This window comes from Mytilus californianus, unplaced genomic scaffold, assembly GCF_021869535.1.
Source record: "Mytilus californianus isolate M0D057914Y unplaced genomic scaffold, xbMytCali1.0.p SCAF_3, whole genome shotgun sequence".
NCBI classification, from domain to species: domain Eukaryota; kingdom Metazoa; phylum Mollusca; class Bivalvia; order Mytilida; family Mytilidae; genus Mytilus; species Mytilus californianus.
This window is the reverse complement of record NW_026262679.1, coordinates 116,232,446-116,249,682: the sequence shown is the minus strand read 5'-3', so window position 1 is coordinate 116,249,682 and position 17,237 is coordinate 116,232,446. Positions and strand designations below refer to the sequence as shown.

Below are 17,237 nucleotides of genomic sequence, written 5' to 3'. Positions count from 1 at the left end.
AAACATGTTTAAACAATAACAATCCGATAAATATATATTGACATAAATTGTTCAGTTATCAAAATAATTTAAAACAAAATAATAACATTTGATCAATAATAAGCCAGTTATAATTACCATTCCCCGATATGAAAGACTCTGGTTGCCTTCATCTTCATAACTTTGACTTTATCTGGGATACACTTCATACTTAAATGTTGTAATGTCCAATCCCAGTTGTAATCGTCAAAGTTACAAAACTCCTGAAAAATAATCAACAATTCAACACCATATATATATATATAAATCTTTTAAACAGAAGTAAAATCAACACTCTGAGTTGTCTGTGATTGTGTAACAGTTAAAGTTACAATCAATCACAATGTCTAAGCTAATAAATTAAAGGGGCATAAGCGACTTAGCTATATTTTTCCATGTAATTTTGAATATTTCATTATACTAAACTATAAATGAAATATTAAAAAATGTTATCATTAGGAATTTCTGCAGTGGACATATTTAGGTAATGACTAAACCATTCATTCAAGGTTTGAGCATTATCCTACAAATTATTTGACGAAGATTCAAATTGTTACTACACCAACTTCATGTCAAACTTAAACCATCAAATTGAGGTCACGATTTCATGTTGAAATATAAACTGGATTGTTTATATTGTAATGTCTTTTAGGGTGACGTTGCCATTCTGATAATATATTTTTAATAAACAAACTTAAAACTGAAACTCAACCAAGAAATCTATTCATGCAACCTCAAAATTTTATTTATGAACACTTAATATAGATATTACAAAATACGGAATTTTTGGACTGCCAATGATTTGAAAGTAAATGCAAGAAAAAAGGGAATTATCAAACATACAAAATTCAGAAAATTGCACGCTGGATAGTTTAAAACCAATCTGTACATTCATTTTACTGTTCAAATCACATTAGTCTGAAGAATTTCAGCTGTTCCTTAGTGTTAAGCACAAAATGAGTCAGTCTTGAAAAGAGGAAAATCCTTTAACTGATGGAATAGTTTAGGAGATGGCTTGAAACCCTTACTATTCCCAAATATTCATGACTGAATCATGATCAAATCATCTCCATCAATATTGTGTCACCTCTAGTGAAGGTCTAACATTAGAAGTGCTCTACATAAAACTGCCTTATACCTACATTGTAACCTGAATAAACTGACAAACATAAAAGACTTTTCCACAAATGGAAACTGTATTTGCCCTGTTGACAGACCGAGGATACACCCTGTATATCCTGCTGACAAATCCAAGTAGGGTATAAATATATCATCTTCTCCTAAAATCTTTTTTATATGTTGAATGACTTACTGAAGTACATTTTTTAATATCCTTCCACAGATCTCTATTAAATGCCATCCCCATATTATGTCTTGATGATATCCAATGCCCCAGTTCAACCTACAAAAGGAATGATATCAATTACATTTCTTTGTAGTCCATTATTTCAAGTTTCATTCTTCTGATTGGAGACAATGTTTTGCTAATTTGGCAGTGTACAATGAATTTTCTTTACATATGGTCCTGTAAAAACAATGTAACTTAAGTAGGGGCAAAATAATACTCTTTACTATTAAAAACGTTCTCTTCATTTTCTGGTCTAAATATCAGATTAAAATCATATATTACTGGACTATTGTCTAGGTAGAATTTCTAACATATCTAACCAGTTAGTATTTGTCATTCTCATTAAATTTTGTGTTTCATCATTTCTTTTGTTCTGTTTGCCAAATATTGTATATGCAGGGTGCCTGAGTTAGTAAATTAAGTTATCATTATTGTGTAATATCTCACAGATTTTTTAAATGAGAAAGCTGGCTTAAACCGTCATGTGTATTGCTCAACTATAAATATATAAATTAGTAAAGCAAAAACTCAAAAATACACACAAGCTGGCAACTGGCTAGTCTTTTTAATGAAAAACAATGAAAAAAATTCATTGAATTACAATATTTAGGCAGTTATTATGAACTCAATATTTCTTGACTTCCTCTAGACGTCTTTTGTGGTCATTTGTGTATGGTGGCGATCTAATTGATGTCTATACCCCAAACATCTTTATTCATATGTATTTGTTTTTAAAATTTTCACGTATGCAATTATAATCCCTTTTTTCCTTTCCTACTTGTATTGAAAGTTTGGGTCTTCTGTTGAGATCTGGGATATTGTGTGTGTGTGTGTTCACCATTTAAATATGTTCATGTAAATCTTACCTTTCCAGAATTTATTGAATAACTTTGTGTTTTGTCGTAGTTTCCTGCAGTAAGCATTCTACAGTCTTTACAATCTCTGAAACAGTAAACAACAATACATAAGCTACAGAGCATAATTAGATATTTGGAGTTGGTCAAAAATTATTAACATATGACGTTTCTTTAAATTTCATTTTTTCTTCAACCCTCAATTGTAAGTAATTCTTTTGAGTGTGTTATGTGATGTTGTTTACATTCATTTAGAAAGCACTATAGTAAAAACTGTCTATCAAAATATAACTTGCCACAAAAAAAGCACCTTAAAAGTTGCCTGTAACCAACTACAGTAAGAGATTCCTAATTATGCAAATCATATATTGTATTAACATACATTGTAGCATATATATATACAAAACACTGGACAGAAAGCAAACAACAAACATTTAATGTTTTACTAAACAAACAACAATATGGCAGAGTAACAATACCATTTTTAGTTCAAAATATACATGTTTACATTGTTAAATTAAAGGCAGGATAAAACAACATGAATAAGGGGACTATCAGAAATGATTAGAACTATATGGAAACATTAGATGTACTGTGTCAGACATTTCTTAATCATTTCAAAGTTATATAATCAGTCTTTTTTCATTGGTAAATGTCATGGCAACCAAAAAGTTTATACATGTATAAACCCATTTCATTATGTTATGGATATGATATTGCCTACAGAGGCTAAATAATTTTGTTAATAAGTGTTAATGAAATATTTTGTGTTGATTTCATTTCATTACTATACATGACAGGACAGTCACTTAATACATAAAGATAAGGAAACACAAATCAGAGAGCACCTTCTCATGTTTATCTAATTGTATTTTTTTTTGTAATAGTTGCATGACCCTCTCACTATCATCAACTATTAACTGATTAAAAGTTTAACCCTAAAATTATTCTACAAGCAAATAAATAGTACCTTACTATGATAAGCACATACCCCAACACTTTATACTGTGGACTCATTTATTTTTGCATTTTCTTGGAAATTTGATTTCGTCCTTTAGCCAAAGTCTCCATCGTGTTTATTGAACATTTGTAATTCATTGAACATTTAAATTCCTGGTTCCGCTTACCAACGAATTTCACAAAATTTGGTATCCAACAAATAATAATGAATCCACAGTAAGCTAGAAGATGTGTAGGAAAGACACAGATCCAAGTGTGAAATATAACTCAAGTCAACCATGAAATGGTAACCCATCTGCTGAGGAACATGACTTTAAGAATTATATAATGGCCAGTGTTTTGTGAAACAGTATTTCGCTAAATATAAGAGATGTAAAGCATGGAAATATCACTAATCTTGCTACAATATTTAATTGATAACCTTTAACAAGGAGTTTTTTCTCAATAAAAAAATTGTAAGGAGTTCTACAGAACCCTGTGTCTCGCCTGCTATTGCTGCTGTCAGAGTTAAAGTGTAATGCTGACTTAAAAAGTGAGTCCATTTATCAGCAATATACAGAATTTAAAACTTTTTCTTTAGATGCTATTTCTTGGTCTTGAAGATTAGCTTCTGTCCATGTCTCATAACAATCCATGAAAGTTTACAAATGTATCATGTCAAAAAAATTCAATCTATCAGAAAAATACCAAAAAAGGAAAAAAAAAGTTTGCTTCAGACATTATCTCTAAATCTTATAAAAGCTGCCAAAGTTTCATAATATTCATAAAATTCTATGCAGGTTTGACAAAGTAATTGATGTGTAACAAACTTTAACACCAGACTGTATCTACTTGTTAACTGTAAAAAAAAACACAGTAACTAAGTCCATTTATCAGTAAAATATGGAAAAATAAAAATAAAAAAATATTTTCAAAATTTTGCTCTGGATACTGGTTTTTGGTCATTATCAAGCTTCTGTCCAAATTTTATAAAATTCCATAAAGGTTTGACAAAGTTATTGTTGACTTAAAAAACTTTAACCACAGACTGAACATAAATGTTGTCATAGCCTTGACGACAATAGTTTATCTGGATAGTATCTTAATTTAGAAGCTCTATAAACATCACCAGAAACTTCAGGATGTGATATCACATTTCTTATAAGATTTCTATAGGTTCAGCTAAACTTACACAAAATCTTTGTATCTTTGAAAGAATTTAGTAAAGGTTTTCAGTAATTCGAGGTATAAAGGAAAACCCTGACTAAATAATTCATCAGTCATATATAGATAATCTTAATGGAAATCTAAAAGTCACGAGAATAGCAAACCACACTGTAAGAAGGGGGCAACAAAAAAAAGATCAAGAAAAGGACAATAATTCCGGTTAATATTAGCTTTGTTCGAAGTCAGTTCCTTGAGGTAAATTTTCCCATTACAATGTATAACTAGACATTTCATTAATACTTCTATTACTGTAATTTCTTAATTTTTTTTGAAATGTAATTTGCAAATATTTACAAGATCATTCTTTTTTCAACTCAAATAAGCTTAAACATTACACAAGGTTTAAATCTCAAAGTGTTAAAAATAGTGATGTTAATATTTTTCCAGGATAATATCATTATTACTTTTATTGCGAAGGAAATAAAACCTTTCCCAAGATTCTGTTGGTTTTAACCTGACCATTTCATATTTTGCAAATTGAACTGTCCCATTGAAAAAATACAATAGCTTTTGTTCTTTGTGGAATTCATTGAATGGGAACTTTAAATTTCTCCTTGAAAAACCAATCATCCATTGATTAATTTGACTACAAAAAAAAAATTAACGGAGAATGTGTCCCCATGGACACAGATGATTCCCCCGCTTGCATACAACATTATAAAGGGACATAACTCAAGAACGATAAAAGTGACGCTACCCAATTTGTACTTGATCTGAGTTTTAAGGTAATAAGTATTGTGTATAGGTTTCATAATGTTTGGTTGGGGCAAACTTAAGTTACAGTACGGAAACTAAACATTTTGCAATTTTTCGATTTATAAAGGGGCATACAACTCGATAATGATTAAAGTGACGCTACCAAAATCCAACTGGATCTTAGTTTTGTGGTAAAGAGCATTGTGTATAAGTTTCATAACATTTGGTTGAGGCAACTTAAGTTAAAGAACGGAAACTAAAAATTTTGCATTTTTTATCATTTATAATGGGGCATAACTCGAGAATGGTTAAAGTGACCCCACCAAAATTCAAACTTGATCTTTATTTTGTGGTAATAAGCATTGTGTATATGTTTCATAAAATTTGGTTGAGGCAAACTTAAGTTAGAGAACATGAACTAAAAATTTATGAAGGGGAATAACTCTAGAACGGTTAGAGTGGCGATATCCAAATTCAATCTTGATCTGTTTTTTGTGGTAATAAGCATTGCGTATAAGTTTCATAACATTTGGTTGAGGTAAACTTAAGTTAGAGAACGGAAACCAAAAATTTTGACATTTTTCCATTTATAAAGGGGAATAACTCTAGAACGGTTAGAGTGATGCTACCAAAATTCAAACTTGATCTGTATTTGGCGGTAAAAAGCATTGTATTTAAGTTTCATAACATTTGGTTGAGGCAAACTTAAGTTAGAGAACAGAAACTAAAAATTTTGCATTTTTTATCATTTATAAAGGGGCATAACTCGAGAATGGTTAGAGTAACCACACCAAAATTCAAACTTGATCTGTGTTTTGTGGTAATAAGCATTGTGAATAAGTTTTATAACATTTCGTTGAGGCAAACTTAAGTTAGAGAACAGAAACTAAAAATTTTGTAATTTTTCCATTTATAAAGGGGCATAATTCTAGAACGGTTAAAGTGACCCTACCAAAATTCAAACTTGATCTGTGTTTTGTGGTAATAAGCATTGTGAATAAGTTTTATAACATTTTCGTTGAGGCAAACTTAAGTTAGAGAACAGAAACTAAACATTTTGTAATTTTTCCATTTATAAAGGGGCATAACTCTAGAACAGTTAAAGTGATGCCACCAAAATTCAAACTTGATCTGTGTTTTGTGGTAATTAGCATTGTGTATAAGTTTCATTACATTTGGTTGAGGCAAACTCAAGTTAGAGAACAGAAGCCAATTTTGGGACGTACGGACGTACGAACGTACAGACAGACAAGGGTAAAACTTAATGACCCCTCAGCTATGGTGGGGGCATAATAAACTCCCAGAGATGAAAACAAATGTACCAATACTGTATTTATTCAATGGGACAGTTCCCTTTGCAACTGATTCTGGGGAAAAGTTTAATTTCCTTCGCAATAAAATAATAAATAATAATATATAGGCTAAAACATTAAATCTGTGTTTTTACCTCAACTTGATAACAACAGTGATGTTAGTTAGAAAAACAAGTGGACAGAAGTCTTATTGTTAGAAATTAAGTGCATAAGAGAAAATCTTACTGAGATTTAATTCTGACCATACTGATATGCCATTAGAGAAATCAGCGTTTTACATGTACATTTATATAACATATCTCTCTTACTGATTCATGAATATTTATTATAAAGGACAGACTGCAACTCTTTTCACCAAAAAAAAATCTAAGGATTAAAATTGACAGTAAGTTATAGGAAATGTTGACGACTTCAGAATATACTTGAGTTTAAGATTTATTGTGAAAATAGCTGCTGAATCTTAATAGGTAAGAAATAAGAAAATAAGGGTTTTGTCAGAATAACACAAATATTAAGCAATAGTATACAAGTCAGAAGATAGTCAAGGAGTTTTAAAGTTATTTTTATAAGACAGCTATAGAAGTGAAAACAATATTGCTGAGAAAATTATTTTTTTTAAATATGAATTTGTACAATCAAATACTCACTTATCTCTGTAACATTAATGGAAAACAATAATTCATTATTTTTATGGAACGTTTGTAGTGTCTAAGAAATGACAATATCACATGTACCACTGTAACCTGTTCAAATATTTCAGTTTAAAAGCAATTATTCTATATGGGTTGGTGACCCACTTATATATAACAGTACTAAGGAGTGTGTTTTAGCATTACACTATATGTTAGTTAACTAAAGATATATCATTCTGTATTTTTTTTTCAAAGTCTTCATCAAAAGAACAAAATATATCAAAAAGCTATTTTGTTTATTTTTTTTTTTTTTTAAGAATTGCAATCTTGTATCATTTATTTCAGGGCTGCCAAGTCTCACGCATTTAGCGTGAGACTCACGCATTTTCATGCTTATTTGGCGGCATTTTCCTTTGATCTATTGTTTTTTCTCTTTGATCTTTACGATTTTGGCCAAATCTCACGCATTTGCATTATTAAAAGTTGGAAGAACTGATATTTGTTATTTTATTGAAGGTGTAGGGATGTGGATTTTATCTTTATCATGAAACTGTTCAGAAAAGAATAGAAAATAGCAAGTTAATGTGACTGTTCCAAGTCAACATGGTGTACAGGCTTGTCAGTAGTTTTCTCACTTTAATCACCAGCCCTGTAGTCAGCACTTCAATGTTGACATGAATTATCATTGATATGGTCATAATTATAAATTTACTGTTTACAAAACTTTTTTAGAAACATTAAGGATTTTTCTATCCCAGGAATAGATTACCTTAGCTTATTTGGCAAAACCTTTCAGAATTTTTGTTCCTCAATGCTCTTCAACTTTGTACTTTATTTTGCTTTTTTTTTAAATTTTTGATTCAAGTGTTACTGATGAGTCTTTTGTAGATGAAACGCGAGTCTGGCCTACAAAATTTTAATCCTGGTATCTAAGATGAATTTATTTAAATTCATAGATTATCTATGGTTTTTAAAACGAGATGGAGTTTATTGGCAACAATCTGATTTAAAAGGCAATAATCTTAAAATGAGATGTAGATGAGAAACGTTTAGAAGTTGAAAGACCCAATAGATAATCTGTTTATTGCTATTTTCCTATGCAAAGTCAATGATGTTGACTTATGAGTAGCTTGAAATGGCAATAAATTTTTGTGTATCAATTTATAGAATTCAAATCTTTAGTTGCTTTTTAAAGTCAGCATCTTTAGAAGTTTTGCTTAATGCTTACTATTTAGAGTGACCTACTGCTTTGGTATAGGCCATTTTGGTGATTTCTTGGTTTTGTTGGATTAAGTTTCCATGTGCTGTAGGATGACTTTCTCACTAATATATACCCTATATCTCTTTTTTCCCATTCAGATTCTACAATATAATCCAGATTTTATTCTTACTTTTTCTTTAAATGATTCATCATCTGTAATATAGTTATAACGTCTGGCGCTACATAATAATCTTCCTCCAACAATAACACCAGACCTGTGTAATTCTTCATCACGGTCAGCTGGTCAAACACGTGGAATAACTGCAAAAATAATTATATCATTGTAAACACATACATATTATCAAGCCTCTATAGATTTCTATTGAGCTATGTTCATATGGAACAACTGAGCATACAAAGTATTATTATGTCTGAAATTAAACTTCTAAGTCATTTGGTATCTGGCGGAGAGTTATCTCATTGGCAATCATACCACATCATCTTATTTTTATACAGATTACTCATTTCAAGTGGTTTGTCAATTACAGGCAGGTAGAAATCTGAATATGTTCTGAATCTATTAATCATCATTCATATTAATATTTCATGTTTTCTGGTACTTTAGTTTGTTTATTTATAAAAAGTATGCCCGTCTTTTTGCATCCTCTCTAAGGCCTATTCTTAACCCTTGCTGTATCCTATCTATAACCAAACCTTAACTCAGTTTGCCATAATCACACTGTTGATATATTAACTACCCTTAACATGCAAAGTGAAATCTAAGTGAAGAATATTGGTATAAGGTCAGGTTAGCATCGAATATCTTGACTTACACATAGAAATTGACAGAGTTGTTTTAGAACTAATTCTTTCCATCTATCTTAAGGCTAAGAATGAGGAATACCTTTGAAAATTTTGAATAGATTCTTTAGGTCTAACAGGACCGACAGAAATTTTACAAGCCCTTGCTGACGTGCCTGTCACCAAGACTCAGACTGTTGAAGATTGCAAGGTAACTTCTAGATATCTATTGACTATTTTATGACATTGAGTTTCTGTCTTACTGACATATATTCCCCATCTCTCTTTATAAATACAAAGTGTTTTTATTATTTCTGTTTCATTGTTAAGATCACAAACTCACACAATCAATAAAATTTTGAGCAATTTAATATAACTGATTGATTTTTTAAAACCTTACATGAAAAGCTGTTATATTACATCTTTTACTGCTTGACTTACGGTACAAGAAGTTTGCATTGATTTAAAAATAACATCTTGAACTATTAAACTGTATAAATGTATCTGTTTTTTTTTTTATCTATTGATATTCTATCAGTATTTGTATGTATAACTGAGATATATCAACTAAAAAATGTCATTAAGTTCATCTCATTTTAAATGAATTTTATAATATCAAATTTGACAGTTGTTAAAAAAAGTGTCCGTCTAGAAAGGCATATGGCCTCTTTCTGGTCTCCCCTCTGCCCCTTATTAGTTTTCTGAAGGAAAATAAATACTTTTAAATGCCAAATAAATCACTTCAATTACTGGAGAAAGCTTTTTATAACCCTCAAATATCATTAATCTAGTGAAAATTAATGTTTTCAACTAATTCAATTTCTGGTATATAGACATGATCAAGTTGAATCTTTTCAGACAAGAAAATGCACTTATTTCCTAGCTAGAACACTGAAACAGATAACTTTGATTATGATATAATATAATTCATAGTCAATATTTGATCAAAATAAAAAGGTATTTTTTTAATCTGATGCTAACAGACATAACAAACATTACAATACCCAAACAAATTAAGATAATTCTGTAGACTTAAACAAGCACACATTTTACTAAGACATAACACCTCTCTTGCAAAAACACTCCAACACTATTCAACCAACTGAACTTCACAACCAATTTCTTCATTAGAATCTCCTTAGATTGCTATTATTCATCTAAATGTTACAAAAAGTCAACAATGTTACAAGTTGAAGAATTCACAGAAAATTCAGGACAGTCCTATTCATATTTAATGATAATTGCTGTGTTTTGAGGTAAAATACGTTACCAAAATCCAAAATTAATATTGACTATAACCATGATAGACAAACCATCTAGAACATATGATGGTTTTTTTTGGCAGTAAAATTGAGAATGGAAATGGGGAATGTGTCAAAGAGACAACAACCCGACCATAGAACAGACAACAGCAGAAGGTCACCAACAGGTCTTCAATGCAGCGAGAAATTCCAGCACCCGGAGGCGTCCTTCAGCTGGCCCCTAAACAAATATATATACTAGTTCAGTGATAATGAACGCCATACTAAACTCCAAATTGTACACAAGAAACTAAAATTAAAAATAATACAAGACTAACAAAGGCTAGAGGCTCCTGACTTGGGACAGGCGCAAAAATGCGGCGGGGTTAAACATGTTTATGAGATCTCAACCCTCCCCCTATACCTCTAGCCAATGTAGAAAAGTAAACGCATAACAATACGCACATTAAAATTCAGTTCAAGAGAAGTCCGAGTCTGATGTCAGAAGATGTAACCAAAGAAAATAAACAAAATGACAATAATACATCAATAACAACAGACTACTAGCAGTTAACTGACATGCCAGCTCCAGACTTCAATTAAACTGATTGAAAGATTATGTCTTCCTCATAAGAATATCAGGCACAATCCTTCCCGTTAGGGGTTTAGTATCATACCATCATAACATATATGAGAAGAACATAACCCGTGTCATGCCAACAACTGGTTTTTAAATAAATGTGTTTAGTGCCGATGCAAAGACCCTATAAGTGAATCAATATTAACGCCAAAATATGCAATCTTTAATGACCTGACAACAGTATCGTAACTATATCCCTTCTTAATAAGTCTATTTAAAGGTTTTGTTATCTTCAGAGGTGAATACTGACATTTTTGTGCTTTATAAAGAATATTTCCATAAAAAATTGGATGTGAAATACCTGAACGTATAAGAAGTCTGCATGTTGAGCTATATTTACGAATGATGTCCTTATACCGATGATAAAATTTAGTAAATGTTTTGACTAGTTTGTGATATCGAATACCCTGGTGTAATAATTTTTCAGTAATACATAAATTTCTCTCGTTAAAATCTAAAACATTGTTACATACATGAGCGAATCGTACAAGTTGAGATATATAAACACCGTAAGATGGTGACAAGGGAACGTCACCATCTAAAAATGGATAATTAACGATAGGAAATGAAAAATCATCTCTTTTATCATATATTTTAGTATTAAGCTTTCCATTAATGATATAGATATCAAGATCGAGGAAAGGGCAGTGGTCATTGTTAGTATTAGCTTTATTTAAAGTAAGTTCAACAGGATAAATTTCTTTAGTATACATACTGAAGTCGTCATTATTGAGAGCCAAAATATCATCCAAATATCTAAAAGTATTATTAAATTTGTGTATGAACTAAGAACTAACTTTCTAGAACCAATGATGTTTTGCTTGGCAGTGTATGAACTATGAACTAATCATGTTTTGCTTGGCAGTGTATGAACTATGTACTTACTTTCAGGAAACCAATGATGTTTTGCTTAGCAGTGTATGAACTATGAACTTACTTTCCAGAACCAATAATGTTTTGCTTGGCAGTGTATGAACTATGAACTTACTTTCCAGACCCAATAATGTTTTGCTTGGCAGTGTATGAACTATGAACTTACTTTCCAGAACCAATGATGTTTTGCTTGGTAGTGTATGAACTATGAATTACTTTACAGAACCAATGATGTTTTGCTTGGCAGTGTATGAACTATGAACTTACTTTCCAGAACCAATGGTGTTTTGTTTGGCAGTATTTGGCTTCTCTGTAATGACCATACTTGTCTGGATGGTTTGCATTGTTACATTTTATTTTTAAAGCTCTAAAATAAAATAGCAAATATCATTACCGTAATAAGCTATAAACTTAAACATTTATATATATATCAATTAACAAACAAGGATAATTCTAACAAACGAACATTGTTCACTCCAAATAATAATCATGGTCTATATAAAAGGCTTCATGTAAACGACAGCATTAACAAGAACTGTTTTAGTACTGTTTTACTTATCATAGTCACAATCCTTTCCACTTTGCCTTCTCTATGACATCACTGAATACAATTTTAAACTGAGCAATAGAACTGGTGCCTCTAGTACTATACTAGTGGAGTAAGAACTGCATTATAAGTAACCCTATCAAGCACCAAAATTCACCCTTAGTTTGTCATGTTTGTGTGAGGTCATGTCTTTCAATCGTTTCTGTTATGAGTTTTGTGGACATTTGGTTTTTTTATTATGCCATGGCGTTATTTGTTTCTTTGACTGGTAGTTTTACTTCCACCCTTGGTATCTTGAACTTCTTTATGGTACAAAATGTTTTTAAAACTGCAGTTGCTCAGGACATTAATAAAACATAATGTATCAAGGGTATTAAGATCTAAAAACGTTTGTTATGCCAAACGCTAATGTTCCACAAATTACATTTTAAATTATATACAAACACTTAATATCTACTTATTAGACATTTGTATAGAACTTTCAGTGTAAATTATATGTAACACACCTACCCAGATGTTAATGTATTAGTTGCTTTGCTTTTCTTAGGTCAATGACTACTAATATTAAAATAAAGCTTCATGTGCACCAAGTAATAAGTTTTCTAAGTGATATCTTACTGATCTTTTTTGACATTACGGGGACAATCATTGGGGTGTTCACCAGGGAACTCTTTGGGATGAAGTTGAGCTGAGACAGGGAAAAAAATCTGCATTACCTGAAAAAAAAAAACTAATTGTTTCATTCCAGTTCACAAACTTAAATGTTACACAAACTGTTGACATAATCATTGTATCATACAAGATAAATATTATACATTGTGGACATTTGTCTGCAACACTATAAGTATTAACTAGTATTAGCCTTAGAAAAACATCTTGACACTTGTACTGAATAAAATATAAACCAGGACCCCTACATACATATATATATATAGCTTCTGGATACAGACATGTATTAATAAGGATATTTTAAACTAAATCCATATATTTACATCTGATAATAATCAACTATATTCCACATCAAGTATTATCCATTAAAATGACAGGATTTCAGTACAAAATCTATGATTTTTATCCGGAAATCTCTGTAAAAGTATAAGATTTCCTGTTGTATTAATTTTCCCTGTTAATTATCATGTCACCTACACAGGCATATAAAAAATCATTTAATGATGGCATTCTCAAACTGCAGTAGTATTACACTTCACATAAACTACATTATAAAATCACTAAATATTAAATCACAATATTAAATCAAACTGTGAAATAATAAAAACCAGCAAATCTGCTGTTTCTGCAGTCATGACAGTAATACAAAAAAAGTCATGAAAATGAAAAAAAAATTCTGATCATGATCTTTTTCATTTTAATATACTGGGTATTTAAGCTAAATTGACCACTGCATACAATTTTTTTCAATATTAAATTAGTGAGAATATAAAGTTAATGACTAAATCTATTATGTATTTCATTTTCTATTGAATACATGTACATGTATGCATAACATACTAGCTACTGGACATAATCCAACCAACAATTAATCACTGTATATCTTTATTTAATTACTAATCTTACTATAGGTTGCACTTTGTAAATAGTAATACAGCTGTTTCACAAGCCACACCTCTTTTGGGGAGATATATAATATTCATAGATATTTTGTTTTGTTTACATATTGTTTCCCAGATATGATCTCTATGTTTCATCTCATAGAGACATAACTTTGGAATGTTACCAGTATAAAAACACATGGTAGTGGCAAAAATTGAATTCTGAGGAAAACCCAAAGTGAAGGTAGGGGTAGTACAGAATTTTAGTATAGGTTTAAACTCTTAGAAGTTCGGGACATATAAATGTTGAAAATTACTGCACAGCCCTATGTTTTATATGAAAATAGTAGTGCATATCAACTTTCCATTCTAGGATATAATTTTTTACGAAACTTCATAGTAAAAGTGACACAGTTTTAGCCGCAAAGGGAGTTCCTATGGGAAATTGCATTGTCTATATTTACACAAGTACAACCTATATTGGGTGAAAAAAGAGAACATATAGAATTTCAACAAATCTGGTTTATCTCAGAGATTTTAATGAAATTAACTCAAATATAAAGTTTTATAAATATTTCATGAAGATTCAGAAGATCCTAGGCCTTAATTATGATGACTCAGCATAAATTCACAGTTTACAGTACATGTAGTATACATAGTTTACTTAAAGCCCTGAATGCAAAATAAATTCATAATATATGCATATTTGTAATTTAAATTGTTTAGAAGTGCTTTATATTTACTCTTCGCAGTCATTGAAACTCATAGATCCTCGATGAATTATTGAATATTGTTGTTGGGATGTTTTTGTCCTGTCTATAACCCAAAAGTAAGCTGTAACACCTGAATGTGCTTTTTTGTGACAGCGGCATAAAAAATACAAGCTAGAAATACAAAAATACCTCAATAAAAATAAATAACTGATAAAAGCTCTATCTTTTCCTTGTTTAAGACTTTAAGAATTAATTCCACAAAATATTAAAAAAAGATTCAATTGAACAAACAATCTTATATATTATTTCTACCTTTTGATAGACTATAAAGAAGATTAAATACATGGTTTATAACTTCCCTATCAGAGCCTTTTTACAGTGAACTAGACTATTTTTCAAGATTTTTTGGGGTATGAAAGGGTATTATACACAAATGCATACTACACACACACAGGAATACGGTAGTATTTTGGATTTCTTATTATTCTAAAACAAAATCCAATAACTTGAAGGAATCATAAGAGAAAGTACCTGAAACAAAAAGGAAAATTTGGACATCTGGGTGCAGTTCAGAACAAAACAATTTGTAATTTACAATGCTCAAGTATCAAAATAACCCAGACTTCTACTAAAAACAATTAAATATTCCATTTACCTACTTTAATCTTACACTGCTGTCAATTATTTCAAATAATTTTGAATTATTAACGAACACTGTAATGACTATCATTTCAATCTAATAATAATACTTGTATCATACATTTTCATTTCCTAATTATTTATTAATTATCAATAATTTTCAAATCCATTTACAATCATTTTATAAACACATGTGCATTGCAATTTGCTTCAGGACATAAACATCATAACCAATGATGCCATTGTACAATGTTGTAACATGCTTATAACTCTCAAGACATGCAAGATCTGATCCCCATAAATCAAATAAAACTTTTCTGGAACACATACAGTTATAAACTGCTTCGCCAAATGCAGCTGGATACGACTGCAGAGGTCCAACCCTGAACAGTTGGGGCAAAAATGGACACAATATTCAAGCTTGATACAGGTCTGAATTTGGATTGTAATTATTGCGAACCCAATGAAAGTTTTCCACAGTGCCATCTCTATCTTGACCAGGTATTTAAACTTTTGCAAGTTCACCTGTCCTATTGAATGAATACAATAGCTATTTTTCTCTGTGTAGTTTATTCACTGGGACCTTTAAATTTCTTCTAAGAGAAATCTATCATTCATTGATTAAATTACCTGTGTAAAAAAAAATTCTTATATATAGACAAAAATACTTTTTTTATACTCATTAATTGCGTGTGCTGATGTATTTATTCAATATTTATAATATATTTTCATTCAGTTTAATATTAAAATTGATTCAATCATAAAAAGTTGATTTCTAACAAAAGTTTTATCAATGTTCCTATTGAAATTTGATTTTTTTTTGTTTAGTTATAGAATACATTTAAGAAGATCTTAATTTGAAACATCATTATTTTCAAGTTCTTATTCATGTCAAACAAATTTTTTTTTAAAAGGAACAATGTTGAAAGTTTTGTCAGAAATCAAATTTTTATGATTGAATCAATGTTTATATTAAACTGAATGAAAATATATTAATAATATTGAATAACTACATCATCACACGCAGTTAATGAGTATAAAAACAGTATTTTTGTCTATATATAAGAAATTTTTTTTACTCAGGTAATTTAATCAATGAATGATAGATTTCTCTTAGAAGAAATTTAAAGGTCCCAGAGAATAAACTACACAGAGAACAATAGCTATTGTATCTATTCAATAGGACAGGTGAACTTGCAAAAGTTTAAATACCTGGTCAAGATAGAGATGGCACTGTGGAAAACTTTCATTGGGTTCGCAATAAATATTTGACACATTATACATGTAGGTGTAAGACACAGAATAAATGTAGTCAAAGAACTTGAAATTGGTCATATGATTTGAATTTATATTCAATTGAAGATTTCTTGCTGTTGTGCAATACACTGTGCTGTTGCGCAATAATTGGTAAATCTGTTTTCAGACTATATACAAAGAATTAGCAAAATAAATTGTGACCCCCAATTTTTCTTTGGAAAATTGACAATTTCTTAAATCTTGAGGGAAAAAAAATGATATTTGAAGAAAATTTCTTTTTAATTTCTTAAATCTTAAGGAAAAAAATTGCCCTACCCCAAAAAAATTTTTTTTAACCCCCCTCCACCCCCCTTTCAAAAAAAAGTAACTTTTGAAGAAATTTTCTTTTTGTAAAATGTGGTAATATTTAAGAGAAATCCATATGGTTAACCACAAGTAATTGTCTTAAAACTAGAAAAATGCTTGTTTTAGACCCTTTTTGACCCCTAATTCCTGAACGGTTTGGGCAATTACCCCCAAAATGAATCCTAACCTTCTACTTATGGTATTGAACCTTGTGGTACAATTTCAGAGCAATCAAAATACTTATACACAAGTTATTGTCCTGAAACTAGAAAAATGCTGACGATGACATGATAGCAATATATGACCCCAAATTTTTTTTGTGGTCGTATAAAAACATTGGACCAAGTTTCCTTATAATGTACATCTTAACCTTATTGATGAGTCCAAACAGATTTTCCTGTGA

General features: G+C 30.2%; 1 protein-coding gene across 2 annotated transcripts in view; it reads right to left on the bottom strand.

Annotated features, from left to right (window-relative positions):
* LOC127735910 (alpha-1,6-mannosyl-glycoprotein 2-beta-N-acetylglucosaminyltransferase-like) overlaps nt 1-17,237 on the bottom strand; it is a 50,040-nt gene that overhangs the window by 8,149 nt on the left and 24,654 nt on the right. Inside the window, exons 3-8 of one of the 2 annotated variants that reach the window (XM_052246348.1) lie at nt 12,949-13,046; nt 12,051-12,150; nt 8,419-8,549; nt 2,233-2,308; nt 1,331-1,420; nt 118-242 (exon numbers count right to left, since the gene is read on the bottom strand). In XM_052246348.1, coding sequence (XP_052102308.1) covers nt 118-242; nt 1,331-1,420; nt 2,233-2,308; nt 8,419-8,549; nt 12,051-12,150; nt 12,949-13,046 — 620 coding nt within the window. Of the gene's footprint in view, nt 1-117; nt 243-1,330; nt 1,421-2,232; nt 2,309-8,418; nt 8,550-11,847; nt 11,856-12,050; nt 12,151-12,948; nt 13,047-17,237 lie in introns of those variants that run through there. The other variant, XM_052246349.1, reaches the window with a different exon arrangement.